The 13,683-nt window shown below is 45.1% G+C and overlaps 1 protein-coding gene across 1 annotated transcript in view; it reads left to right on the forward strand.

The window, feature by feature from the left end:
* The window catches only part of LOC106562051 (matrix metalloproteinase-15), a 23,527-nt gene extending 10,776 nt beyond the window's left edge, over window positions 1–12,751 (forward strand). The window contains exons 5-10 of the mRNA XM_014126591.2: window positions 462–623; window positions 1,016–1,365; window positions 4,464–4,602; window positions 6,251–6,401; window positions 6,703–6,821; window positions 7,104–12,751. Of these exons, the coding sequence (XP_013982066.2) occupies window positions 462–623; window positions 1,016–1,365; window positions 4,464–4,602; window positions 6,251–6,401; window positions 6,703–6,821; window positions 7,104–7,588 (1,406 nt within the window). The 3' untranslated portion in view covers window positions 7,589–12,751. The remainder of the gene's footprint in view (window positions 1–461; window positions 624–1,015; window positions 1,366–4,463; window positions 4,603–6,250; window positions 6,402–6,702; window positions 6,822–7,103) is intronic.
* Window positions 12,752–13,683: the final 932 nt, after the last annotated feature.

A 13,683-nucleotide genomic window follows, 5' to 3' on the forward strand; every position in this document is an offset into this window, starting at 1 on the left:
TGTCTGTCTTTCATTCAGTTACTTAAGTCTACACTACTAGCTTGTCATGTTTCCAGTGCCTTTTGTAGCGTTATTTAATGAAGTGTTCTGGCTCCTGAATCAACACACGGTTAGTTAGAGGATGAATAAAGACACATTGTGTGAGATGCTGCCTGAATGGCCTGTTCTGCTCGTTGTCTGCTGTTCCCCCCTTTGAGTAACCCTTCTAACTCTGTTAACACTTCCTGCTTGTGGTCACAGCTCAAGTGTCAGTGGTGTTACACAAGGGGACTTCTCACTTGACTCACTCACTGTCTATTTTAGGTTTAGTTGTGACGAGGTGTATACTTCTTAAGTGCCTTGAGTATGATAATGACTATCCTCCTCTCTCTCTCTCTCTCTCTCTCTCTCTCTCTCTCTCTCTCTCTCTCGCTCTGTCTCTCTCTATATTCTATATCTCTCTCTCTCTTCTCTCTCTCCAGGTAATGATCTGTTCCTTGTTGCGGTACATGAGCTGGGCCATGCCCTGGGCCTGGAACACTCCAACAACCCAATGGCCATCATGGCTCCTTTCTACCAGTGGATGGAAACGGACGACTTTCAACTGCCCGAGGATGACCTCAGAGGAATACAACAGATATATGGTGAGTTGGCCCTCAATAACAAAACTACTGGTGTATGGACCTGAAAATGTTGACTGTAAGAGCTTTGGTTTTCAGTGTTGTAGTCTGTATAAGAGTGGGGGGTTCCAGCCCAGGGCACCCCTGTGATTAGAACCCTGATTGGCATTGGAGTAGTCAGGGGTCTGTGTTTCCACTCTACATTCCTCCTTCCCACAGCGTGCTCTAAGTGGAAAATCAGCCTACTGACTCACATATCCACTTATCTAGCTTGGGCAAAACCAGGACACAGCCACCAATTATGAGATCAGTTGGAGGACAAATCTCTGAGCCCTTGATTTCCTTTTAGGATTTTTGAGTGGAGAGTAGCCTCTAATTGCTTTTCTTTAATGCGTTTATCACTTTATTTTCTGCAGGTCAGCCAGACGATACACCCACCCAGGCTCTTCCCACTGTCACTCCTCGCCGGCCAGCCCAGCCAGACCCCAAACCCCCGAACTCTCCACCCAACTCTCCCCCCAAGTCACCCCCCAACTCTCCACCCAACTCTCCCCCAAAGTCACCCCCCAACTCTCCCCCCAAGTCACCCCCCAACTCTCCTCCCAACACTCCCCCCAGATCTCCCCCTAACTCTCCCCCCAACACCCCACCCCGGAGGCCAGACAAGCCCCGCACGACTGACCGCCCGGACCACTACGGCCCAAACATCTGTGAAGGAAACTTCGACGCGGTCACCATGCTCAGGGGAGAGATGTTTGTGTTCAAGGTGAGGACCTCAGACTGCCCCCACACACACATGAGATGAGTTGATTCAGTCTCAGTGCTGCTGCTAGGGACTGATGCTCTTGGATGGCAGCATGTCCTACCTACTGTCACTAGCTGGCTACCACCCGGTTACTCTGCCATGGACCTTAGAGGCTGCTGCCCTATGTACATACTGAAGTCTTGGAATACGGGTCACTTTAATAATGATTACATACTGTTTAATCCACTTCATATGTATATACTGTATTCTAGTCAAGGCCTATCCTATTTAACTACTGCTGTACATATACTATTCTTCAGATATACTACATATTCTACCCACATACTGTCTATATGATCTATACATCCCATTACATATATATATACAGTATATATATATTTATACTCCAGACTCCGATATTGCTCGTCCTAATATTTCTATATTTCTTAATTCCATTCTTTAACTTTTTAGATTTGTGTGTATTATTGTGTATTGTTGGATATTACTGCGCTGTTGGAGCTAGGCACACAAGACAGAAGAATTTCGCTACAGCCGCAATAGCATCCTCTAAATATGTGACCAATAAAATGTGATTAGATTTGATGTAGTAGGTAATTTGATCAAAGGCTGCTCGTATTGCAGCCAGTGGGCGTGATAACCATGATGCTGTCTGTCTGTGTCTCTCACTAGTGCAGTAAAATCTGTTATCCCAGGTTAGGAGCATCTGGAGAGGCTTATGGGAAGGTGGATCGGGGCCTGGGTTCAATTGGGCCCTAAGCAAGCTGTAAAACCCCAGAGCCGTTCTATTTTATGACATGGAGCCCCGTAAAGAGGAGAGGAGCAGCACTCTCTAGGTCTCAGATGGGCCTTAACAACTGCAGGACCAACCAGTCCAGGGCTGCGGAGATGGCTCTCATTTGAACCATTTGTTAGGCCATTTGCCGACAGCTGGAGAGAATTTCACTGTTTATGCTTCAGTTGATGTGGTCAACACTTCTCTTTTGTATGAAAAGAGCCGGTGCTTGACTTGGGCAGGAGCTCGCCGGAGCTGAGTACTGGCACCTAAAATGTTCTACTGCTTGAGCTCCTGCACTATATTAGCTCAAAAGTATTGTGGAGCTCCTGCACCTACATGTAAATATAAACAATACCCAAAATGAGTGCCGGCACCTATTTCAGTCCAAGTCAAGCACTGAAAAAAGCCACTTTCACACTACTGCGCTTGGGAGTTGGATGTCTCTTTTTTCCACAAACTGCCATTTGCCATGACTTCAGTTATCTGTCTCTCTGTCCAACTGTCTCTGTGGGAGAGGGCCGAGGAGGTGTGCACTACAGGCAGCATAGAGTTGAAGGGGTGTGACGATATGAGAGCAGGGGGAAAAGAGTCATCTTTGACTGTGCTGTGCCCTTTTGTCATCAGGCTGTATTTGAAGTACACATGCATTAGCTTACGATCGACTGTAACGTCACAAAGCCATCTCCTGCTAATGCCCTCAGCCTATTTTAGGAAAGGTACCATCAAGCCCAGACTGTCTCTGACGTTGAGTAGTGTTCATAGTAAATAATATCTGGTCGGTTCTCTTTTCTCTTGTGCGTCAGTGAGGCTCCACGGTCAGTACATTTCACTAGCGGGGCTGGGATTTTTTTCAGAATCGTAATTACACTTCTGTTATCCTCTTCTCTTCCTGCCTCTCCATGTTCACAGAGGATTGGAGTAGATTGGATGCAGGGCAGGTCTGCTTTAAATGATGTTCTGTTCACTAACAGGCTTCAAGGACAAAGACAAGAGTTGCTGCCAGGAAGATGCAACTCTTAGCTTTTACCATTAATGCTGACAGCCAATGCTATTAACTTACCGCTAATGAATGAGCGTGCAGATCTGTGAGGTCATTTCTGGAAAGCACTCCTAGGCCTACACTGAGAGGACGATTTCCCTCTTGTACCGATTCAGACATGTTTTGTGCTGACTTAAAACAAACAGAACAGTTCAACCAGTTGAACTACTTTATATAAGTCCAACTCGTAAAACGCTCCTCGTGCAACATGCAGCAAGCCCCAACCAGGTCCTACAGTAATTGGACATGCGATCTGCTCAGTGCTGTGGTCGTGGGTATTAATAGCCTTCAAGCATTAGTTATTTCATTGTCCGTTCTGGCAGGCTTGTCATGTAGTGCAGGCATTCGGATGCGCTTGGGATCCCGGCCACCCAGCCAGCAGCAGGCTTCTCCTGAACCCCAAACGCTGCTGGAACAGAGCCTGTGTTAAAGTCAGGTGACAGAGAGAGTACGGGCTAGCAGCTGTTTCCCTCACCTTTTCAATGGGACTTTAATGTGCCCTCTCTTTCTATAGACGGGACCCTACCCTCTCTTTTAGACACCGCAGAGTGTGCCATGGTGGTGAAATGAAAAGGGGGGAGTGTGTGGCGTGGAGAAGGGTAGGGGGGGTTAGTGGATGTAGAGGACGGGGGGCTGGGTGTTAGAACAGACGATTTCAATTTAGAGGCCCTTGGCTGCGTTCCTGGGTCTGGTTTAGATATTAGACAGGTCTGAAGTCATCTCAAGGTCTGGGCCTGAGCCAAGGAGATGGAGGGAATGTGATGGTCAAGCTCGGACGCCCACCGCACCATGTGACTAGGGACTTACTGAGGACACACTGACAGAGAGAGAGAGAGAGAGAGCGAGAGAGAGAGAGAGAGAGAGTGCGTGCATGTGTGCGGGGATGTTTATGTAGTGTATGTGTACGTTACTTAAGTATTTCTCCTATTGATTGATCCAAACTGTTGAACGGCTGTGAAGACTTCCTCCTCCAGGCAATGTGCTGAACAGGCTCTGATAGAGAGGGGATGTTCAGGAACTACCAGGCACGTGGCCCATCATGTTTGGCACTCTCTGCTCCTCTCTCCCATATGGCTCTACAATTTATGGATTGCATGATGGTATTAAACTGCTGATACTCAGAGCTGCGTCCATATCTGGTGTGAAGGCAGCAGCTCCCAGCTAGGTCTGGAGCTCCAGAGAGCCATGTCACAGGCAGGCAGGGTCACAGGTTAGAGGTCATCCTGAGCATTAGAGCCCCAGTGGATGTGCCATCTAACGGCTCTCCCCGCTCTTTTCTGACAGGGTCGCTGGTTCTGGAGGGTGCGGAGGAACAGGGTCCTGGACAACTACCCAATGCCCATTGGTCACTTCTGGAGGGGACTGCCTGGGGACATCGATGCAGCCTACGAGAGACACGATGGGAAATTTGTCTTCTTTAAAGGTATTTGTACTCTCCTAATCATTGTACCGCACGTGCACGCACACGTAAGACTAAAGGCAGGCAGGCGCACAAGCGCACGCACACGTGCACACGCAGTCAGTCATTGTTGTTTTTGAAATGAGGGTTTAACAGAAGAGAAATAGTTCAACTCAGAGGACTGGAAATGTGTTTGTTTATGTGTTTATGTGCAGCAATCACAAAACAACTGAACGCTTTGGTTACACTGTAATGAAGCAATGTTGCTGATACTAAAATAGATTCACAAACATTGTTTCAGTCCTCTGTGTGTATTTTCTTTTCACGCTAGTGTGCCTTGGAGCCAAAACCTAAAGCTGTTTGTATTTTCCACATTACAATTTAATTACTGTTGAGTAGTGTGTAAACATTGCTAATTCCACATTAACACTTATTTTTGCAGACAATAAGTGTTCCTTGATCGCCACATTCACTTTAGCTTGGAGCCCCAAATGTACTGTAACCCCGGACAGTATATTATGGATAAACGGTCTTTGAGTTTTGTGCTGAAATGCAATCGGATTGGGCTAGACATATGATCTCCATGGTGGCAGTGAATGCTCATTGGCTCGAGCTGTAATCCTCCCCAGGTCCTCATTCGGTCACAACTATCTCTTTCCTCCCTGCACCGTAGCCATAGAAACCATCCCATGCCCACTAACATTTAGGTTTTAACTTTCATTTTGATAATTTTCCCTCATTACATTGACATGAAAAGAGCGTTCGCTGCTTTAAGGTTTTCTCCCAGACTTCATTGCAGCTTTCTATTGATTTCCCCCCCACCTCCTCCCCAATTGTTAAACCACACATGTAATAATATCCTTAGGAGAACCAACACAATATGATTTGTCTGTAGAGGTTATTATAGATCCCCCTGGCATCTCTTTGTTCCATGAATTTTGTAACCAGAAACAGTGAAAGACAGATGGAGGTAGTGAAGCCGCTTTTTGGGGATACATTTGAGCTGTAGTTCTTTAAGACAGCTGGCTCGCCCTAAAGAAAGTCTCCAGGGCAAATGATGTCATTGGCAAGGCCTTCTGAAATGTGGATGACAGCCATAGGAAAGAAACTAAGGGAGCAGAAAGTTGGCCTGCAACATCTGGCAGATGTGAGTGAGAGAGTTGCATCAGCTGTTTGTTTCCAGATGCTGACTGCAAAGGTTTTGTTTTCAGTGAAAAACTGGGCCAGGAGAACAGAAAGCAGGGCATGCGGATGGTGCCTCTGTGTCTAACATACTGTAAAACAATTTTAAAAAAACAACTCGCCATGTCCTCAACATTTCCACTCGAACCACTTCAAATGCATTATGTCTAACCAAAGCTGTGCATAAACGTTATTTCGCTCTCTATAATGTCCGTTATTGGCGCACGCTAGCCAGCAAATAAACAAGACTGTAATGTAATAGCGGGTTAACAGTTTCCATAGCGATCTCCAGGTTGATGAGTGGTAGTTGTTGGCAAGGGAAGGGCCCTATGCATTGCTCCACAAAGGACCATTAACCATGAATGCCTTTCTCCTTCCCTCCTGAATTATTATGTCCCACCCAATATCTGTCCTCCCATCTCCTTGATGTATATGTTCCCACACATCACTGTGCTTCTCCTCTCCTCCCCCTCCTCTCCTCCACCTGTAGGGGATAAGTACTGGCTGTTCAGGGAGGCAAACCTGGAGCCTGGTTACCCCCAGGAGCTGACAGACTACGGCAGGGACATCCCCTATGACAAGATAGAGACAGCCATCTGGTGGGAACCGTCAGGTTTCACATACTTCTTCAAAGGAGACTGGTAAGGAAGGGACTCTCCTAGTTATCTGTTAATTGTTGCCCTTTTCCACGTTGACAGATGGGAGTTTCCGTCATGTGTTCACTACTGTAAATTGTCTTCTATTGTTTTGGCTTTGGAATATGTTTTTGCACGATTACGATTGCATAATCTCTTGGTATGTAAGGATGTGGCGTCATCTCTTTTGTGCTGACTGCTTTGGCTTAGAAGGCACATACACCCTGAGTTCTATATGAATGCCTGATTTAACATACGCGCTGTATAGGGGTTTAACATACTGTTATTCTCTCCCTCTCGTCTCTAGGTACTGGCGCTTTAACGAACAGTCCCGTGCAGTCGACAAGGACTACCCCAAGCCAATCAGTGTGTGGGGCTCTGCGGTCCCGTCCTCTCCCAAGGGGGCTTTCCTCAGCGATGATGGAGGTGAGAGAGGCGAGAGGGTGGCCAGGAAAATGGCAGTAATGAACACTCTGAACAAAGGAGAAGGGTGGGTCTGGTCAATAAGAGAGAGAGAGGGGGCTTCGTGTAGGCAATATGAGCTGAGTAGGGAAAAAAGTTACATCATCTTGAAAGGATGAAGGAAAAGACAACGATTTTTTGGGGCTGTCTTTCTTTCCCCAGAACTGTACTGTATTTACTGTCTCACTCAATGCCGTGTACAGTGTATTTAGTACTTAACATCCTGCCCCTGTCTTCCCCTCACAGCTTATACATATTTCTACAAGGGATCCAAATACTGGAAGTTTGACAACCACCGGATGAAGAGTGAGCCGGGCTACCCTAAATCCATCCTGAGGGACTTCATGGGCTGCAGCGTGGACCTGGACCCAGACAGAGACGGGGACACCGACGCAGGCCGCAAGGTCCCCGACGTGGATCGCCCGCCCTTCAACCCTGACGCAGGCCGGGACAAGGACAAGGAGAAGGACAAGGAGCGGGACAAGGATCGAGACCGCACCAACGATGTAGACTATAAGGACGAGAGAGAAGAGGAGACCAACGAGGTGGACGTGGTGCTGAAGATCGACGAGAGCGAGACGCGCACTATGAACATCATCATGGTGACAGTACCCCTGGTCCTGGTGCTGTGCATCCTGGGACTGATCTACGCCATCATCAACACACTGAAGAGGAAAGGAGCTCCCAAACTGCTGGTCCACTGCAAACGCTCCATGCAGGACTGGGTGTGACCTCTGACCCACTTAATAACCCCCCCACATGAATCCTACCCTCGTTCCTCTATCTTCTCATCCAAAACATGGTAGTAGAGACATAAGTGCAAATACATACACACACATGCACACACACTCATACACACACACTCACACACACAGCAAATATAAACACATACTCCTAACTCATCCCCCTCCCATGGTGCTCTCCCCAATGAGTTGTCTGTAGTCTATTTATATCAGAAAGTTTGCACATTGTTTTTTGTTTTTGTTTGGTTCATATTGTGTGTGAGTAATTTTTTTTCTTCTAAACCAGGAAGTGTCTGCATTATTCTCTCTCTCTCCGCCCCGTTACAGGGGGTTTCTCTGAGATAACTTCCATCTGGTTCTTGGATTAACCTTTGAAAGGGAAACAGAGACAAAACAGAGCGATAGAGAGAGACTGCAGCGCAGAATGAAGGGAGTGAAGGAGGTTTGATTCTGTGAAAAGCAGAGAGCCCCGCCTCCCACTCCTCCTCCCTCCCTCCCTCCCTCCCATCTCCTCCCTTACTCAGGACTCCTTCAGCTGAAGCAGGCCTACTGCAGGTCAGGTATCAACAGGAGAGAGAACAGTGTAAACAGTGTCACTTTTGAACTGCAACTCACCCAATGCCTTTTATTACTACACCTTCCATGTTGAACAGCCACTAACTGAACTTTTGGTTTTCTCATCTGTTTTTAATTCAAGGGCACCATGGATGATATTGGAAATGTTGTCCATACTTTATAGACAACTTTCACAAACGTTTGGGTTATTCAATCAAACACGGTCCCGTGGTGCCTTTTTCATTTCGAACCTTGTTTCGGTCCTATTAAACCGTGGCAATGAGAGTTTGAGTTGTTATGATAGGGAAGGGTTGGGAAAGAAAGGTGCTTCTTTCCCCAAAAAATTTAAGACAAAGGCAATTCACTGTGAAATGACTTTGTGTGGGACTTGGGGGAGCAGTTGAGGTACTGAGGTAGGAGAGAGACAGGGGGTATTGAATGAATATCCACTGGGCAAAAACTGGTTGAATCAATGTTGTTTCCACGTCATTTCAATGTGATGATGTGGAAAACTGATTGGATTTGCAAAAAGTTATCAACGTAAGGGAATCTAATTTTCCAACCAAACTTTTAACCCAAATCTAATCCAGCTAGCACATTGGGAATGAAGCCATACGTTTTTTAAACGTTCTGAGAATGGAAGTGAAAATTTTGCCTGTTCTGGGAACGTTCATTTTTAGGTTGCTGGGAGGTTGTGAGAACGTTTTACTATGGTTCCCTGAAAGTTTTCCTGTGGTTTTATTAATGTTCTGAGAATGGAAATGATAGGTTATTTGAAGGTAATTTATGGGAATAATACTTGTAATACCACTGCTAGCTTAGGTTAACTGTTTTGAACTCCAAGCACAGATAGGACACATGTTAATTCATCAGCTTAGGAACTTATGATCTTCTGCTCTCTATCCATGGAATTAGTCCATTGATGCTGAGAACAGAGTGTATATGTTTTTAAATAACATTCTTAGAACGTTCTTTGAACGTTACCAATGTTTTCTTGTGGTTTTTATGGAACCTTATGTTAATGTTTCTGAGAACATGACTTTAAATAGAACCATGAGAAAACCTGTAGAAAAAGTCCTTCAGAAGTAACAAAATTCCCACAGAAGAACTTTGTTTCGTAACGTTCTCTGATCGTTCTGAGAACATGGCTTTAAATAGAACCATGAGGAAACCTATAGGAAATGTTATGATGCGGTACTGAAATTCCAACCTAAGAAACATATGGTACTCAGAAAGCTGTGTGCTAGCTGGGTACCCTGCACCATTCCCAGAACATTGTGAGAAGGTTTTATGCAAAATAACCATAGGACAACCACGCTCTCACCAAGCTCTAAGAAACATATGGTTTTCAGAACATTATGTGCTAGCTGGGAATGACATGCTGAAATGTTTTGTTGATTTCATGTCGAATTGAAGTTAGTTGACAACTCAACCAAAATGAAATCAAAACTAGAGTTTGAAATAACGTCTGTGCCCAGTGGGTAAGAGATTGACTAATGCTTTTAATCTGAGAAATATTTGGAACAAATGATACTTCAGCCTCCACTGAAATGTATTAATAAATATAATTCAAGTAATGCACCACACAATGAGCCCTCTCTCTGTAATACCGTCTCCCCTAGATTTAAATAGATTGGAGGGCCTCTCTCTCTCTCGCCCTCTCTCTCGCTGAGCTTGTTCTAGAGAGTTAGTCCTGTGAACATACAGCTAATCCTCTCATTTAAAAACAGCAGGTGTTTTAAAATATTGTTCACCCCCAGCCTCGAGTCTTAAGCCTTCTCTGTACCAAAAGCAGGCTTCTTTTCATTTTCTGAGAGGTCCAAACAGAGACAGACTTTACCAGAGAGGGAGAAGGGGAACAAGAGAGGGCGTGAGAGGCTAGAGATCTACTAACGGAGTTCAGAAACAGAAGGTTCAAAGACAGAAACCTTATCTGTTAAGTATTTGGGAAGGCTTACAGTCTGTTCCTGGATTGTGTTACCCAGATGTTGGTGATTGTTGGAAGGGGGTTGGGAAGGCTGCAGGGCAAGCTGAGTGAGAGACCAGAGGTCCCTTCCTACAGCTGAGTAGGGCAGTAGGGGGAGTGAGGGAGAGGAGCTCACTGGGGACTCTTATTGGCACTGTGTCATGCTGTATGACCCACATTCACTAGCTCCAGAGAAGGAACGGTGGAGTCTATTCTGATACCAAAGGGAAATAGTAGCATGCCGTGTATGTGACTTCTTTATTTCTCACATTGTTATGTTTTCCCTATGCTCTTCTCTTCGACCACTAAGGCCCATGTACAGTACGCATACGTCTAGTAGATTTGCTAGCAGCCCTCTAAAGATACTGAGAAAGGATTTGCTGTAAATTATAGAAGTCATTTCGTACTCGTATACCTGACAGGTTTCACTGTTTACCATCTGTCAAACAGTATTTGTGATGAGCATGTCTGTCTGAGGCGTTTAGGGGGGGGTGTACAGAGGATGCGTGAGATGCTCCCATAATACCACTGAGATGAGGGATGGCCAGTTAAAAGGGCTATTATAAATATTCTTGACAGCAGAGAGGAATCACAGTCATGAGACGTCCTGCGTGTGTCAGTGATGGATCCCGCTCGATGGGGTTGCTAGGAGACCGCCTCCGTCCCATTGCCCTCTCATTGTGCTGCGAGGTTGAGAGGGGAGCTAATCAGAGGTAAAAGCCTTCCCTCTCTCTTCTCCCCCCTGCCTCCCCCACCCGTCCCCATCCACCCACCCATCCTGTCCAAATCAATGGAGAAGTCACCATCAGCAGGCCTAGAAGGTATCTGGACACACTCAGAAAAATGCTCACTCATTGTCTGAGACACAGTCCATGCCTTACTCGCTCTCTCTTTATCTGGGATAGCTAGTATCTTTGTGCCTGTATGGAGTAGACTATCTCTGCGAGTCCCAGACCTTAGTGGCCTATGTGGCTGTTTGTTTTCCTAGTATGTCTATCTCTTAGTGTGGATTTATTTTACAACTGTTTCTCGGTGTGTCTGAAGACGTCTCCCCAATAAGACACTGTAGTCCCCAACGATGCCTGAACTAGCTCAAGCAGATGCAACAGAAATGTGGGAAATTTCACAAAGGATATGCCTGCTTGAAGTAAACTAGAGCCTTTATAAGAGCACTCTGGGATTGAGTCCAAGACTGCTTTGTTTTGTTGAACTTTTTTTTTTTTCCTCATGAGAATTGTTTTGGAACACTAAAAGCAATGCAAAATACAGTTATGAAAAATACAGTTATGAAAAATACAGTATTGAAAAATACAGTTATGAAATATTATGTCAGGGAATGATTGAGGTATCAACACTCTGTGTGTATGTGTTTTGTGTGAGTATGTATATTTTCGAGTGCTATTGCTCTGTAGTCTCCTTATAGCCTTATAGTATAACTACTTCCTCTCGCTCTCTCTGTTGAACACCACTCTACTTTTTTGCGCTGGTCTGGTCTTCTCTGAAGCCCATCTAGGCCCAGCCTTGGCCCCAGGGGGACTGTAACAATGGGCTCTCCCACAAAGTGCAGCATTGTCCTCTATGCTGTCATTGCTCCAGCCCAGAAGGAAGGCAGGCTGAGCCCTAGGCCAGGATCGGGAAGCTTCCTTCCTCCCACAATCCCACTCTGTCCCAACCCCACAGCTCTGTCATGGTCAGGGAGGGAGCAGAGCAGCCAAGGCAGTCTGATGTTTTATATCCAAGATAGAGAGGAACACAGCAGACTGTTCATTCTATATATTCCGTTAGTTGTTGTTTGTGGCCAGGCATCCTGCACAGTTGCTTCATATCATGTCTCACAGTTAACCACTAGCTTGACAAAATTGTTTTGTTATTCAATGCAAACAACAACCACACAGGATGCCAAACTGATCTTGGTAGAGAGAAAGAGAGATATGTTAGAAAGATGACATGGAAGACATGTCAAGAGAAAGGGGTTCGGTTTGATCCTCGCTTTCGATTTCTCAATCCTCTGTTTGATGTTTGTCAGACCCAGAGGTTGGTGGGAAGATGATCGATGCGCTTCGATTGAGTCTCGATGCCTCAGCTCCAGACACACTCAGTGGGTGTGCATCCCTATCCCAGAGCGCATCTCACCTTACTCACTCAGCAGAGCGTGATCAACTGAAACCACATGCTATTAACTCTCAACTGACTTACGGTAGACTGCTCCTCCCAGATCCTTGGAAAACCAGGCAACTAAAAGCCTACCAGGCTATGGCAGCGCAGCATTACATCTTACAAATGTTTTAAAAACTTCACAGAAATGTTGTGTGAAAGTTACTACCCGGGTAATGCTTCAGTGAGTTCGTTTTTTTTTAAAACCTCACCACGCCTATTAACATCGATGGGATGAAAATAAAAAGTTCATTTGTCTGTATGATTATCATGATTATTTGTAATATTAATTTAGAATTTTTCTTTGAACGCCGTATGATTCTTTTTGTACTTTTAATAACATTCCGTATGTGTTTTTATTTTATTTTGCTGTAGAAAGTGAAGATTTTATACATTTGTGTTGTGTGTTCACCTCTTGTTGAGTGTGTTGACTATCCATGCTGGACATGTACACAATAAAATGCTCTAAAAACAAAGAAGTCTACTAGTCTAAAGCGATACTGCATTTTATGAACTATCCCAATGACCTACTCATGATGCGACTTTGTGTTTTGATGCTTGGCACTGCACCAATACAGAAGCTGTCGGTCCATGATTTATTTTGTCCCCCATAATGTAAGATTCCCAATTGAGGACTTCAGTAAACAAACAAACTGTATCCTGACAATGGTCCCACCACTTCTTCAAACTCTCCCTGATCTAAGATCACAGTCCGTGGCCAGGGCCACACTTCCGCTTTCTCAGGAACCATGGACCATGGGAAACTGGGAGGGAGATTTGGCAGCAACAGCCCAAATACTACAGAGATGAGAGGAAGCAAGTACAGTAGTTTGGTCAGAGCAGGTGCCCTTCTATACAGTAGTAACCTACAGTTGAAGTCGGAAGTTTACATACACTTAGGTAGGAGTCATTAAAACTTGTTTTTTAACCACTCAACAAGTTTCTTGTTAACAAACTATAGTTTTGGCAAGTCGGTTAGGACATCTACTTTGTGCATGACACAAGTACATTTTCCAACAATTGTTTACAGACAGATTATTTCACTTATAATTCACTGTATCACAATTCCAGTGTGTCAGACGTTTACATACACTAAGTTGACTGTGCCTTTAAACAGCTTGGAAAATTCCAGAAAATGATGTCATAGCTTTAGAAGCTTCTGATAGGCTAATTGACATAATTTATGTCAATTGGAGGTGTACCTGTGGATGTATTTCAAGGCCTACCTTCAAACTCAGTGCCTCTTTGCTTGACATCATGGGAAAATCAAAAGAAATCAGCAAAGAGCTCAGAAAAAAGTTGTAGACCTCCACAAGTCTGGTTCATCCTTGGGAGCAATTTCAAAACGCCTGAAGGTACCACGTTCATCTGTACAAACAATAGTACGCAAGTATAAACACCATGGGAC

The sequence above is a fragment of the Salmo salar genome, chromosome ssa11, assembly GCF_905237065.1.
Source record: "Salmo salar chromosome ssa11, Ssal_v3.1, whole genome shotgun sequence".
Taxonomy (NCBI): Eukaryota; Metazoa; Chordata; class Actinopteri; order Salmoniformes; family Salmonidae; genus Salmo; species Salmo salar.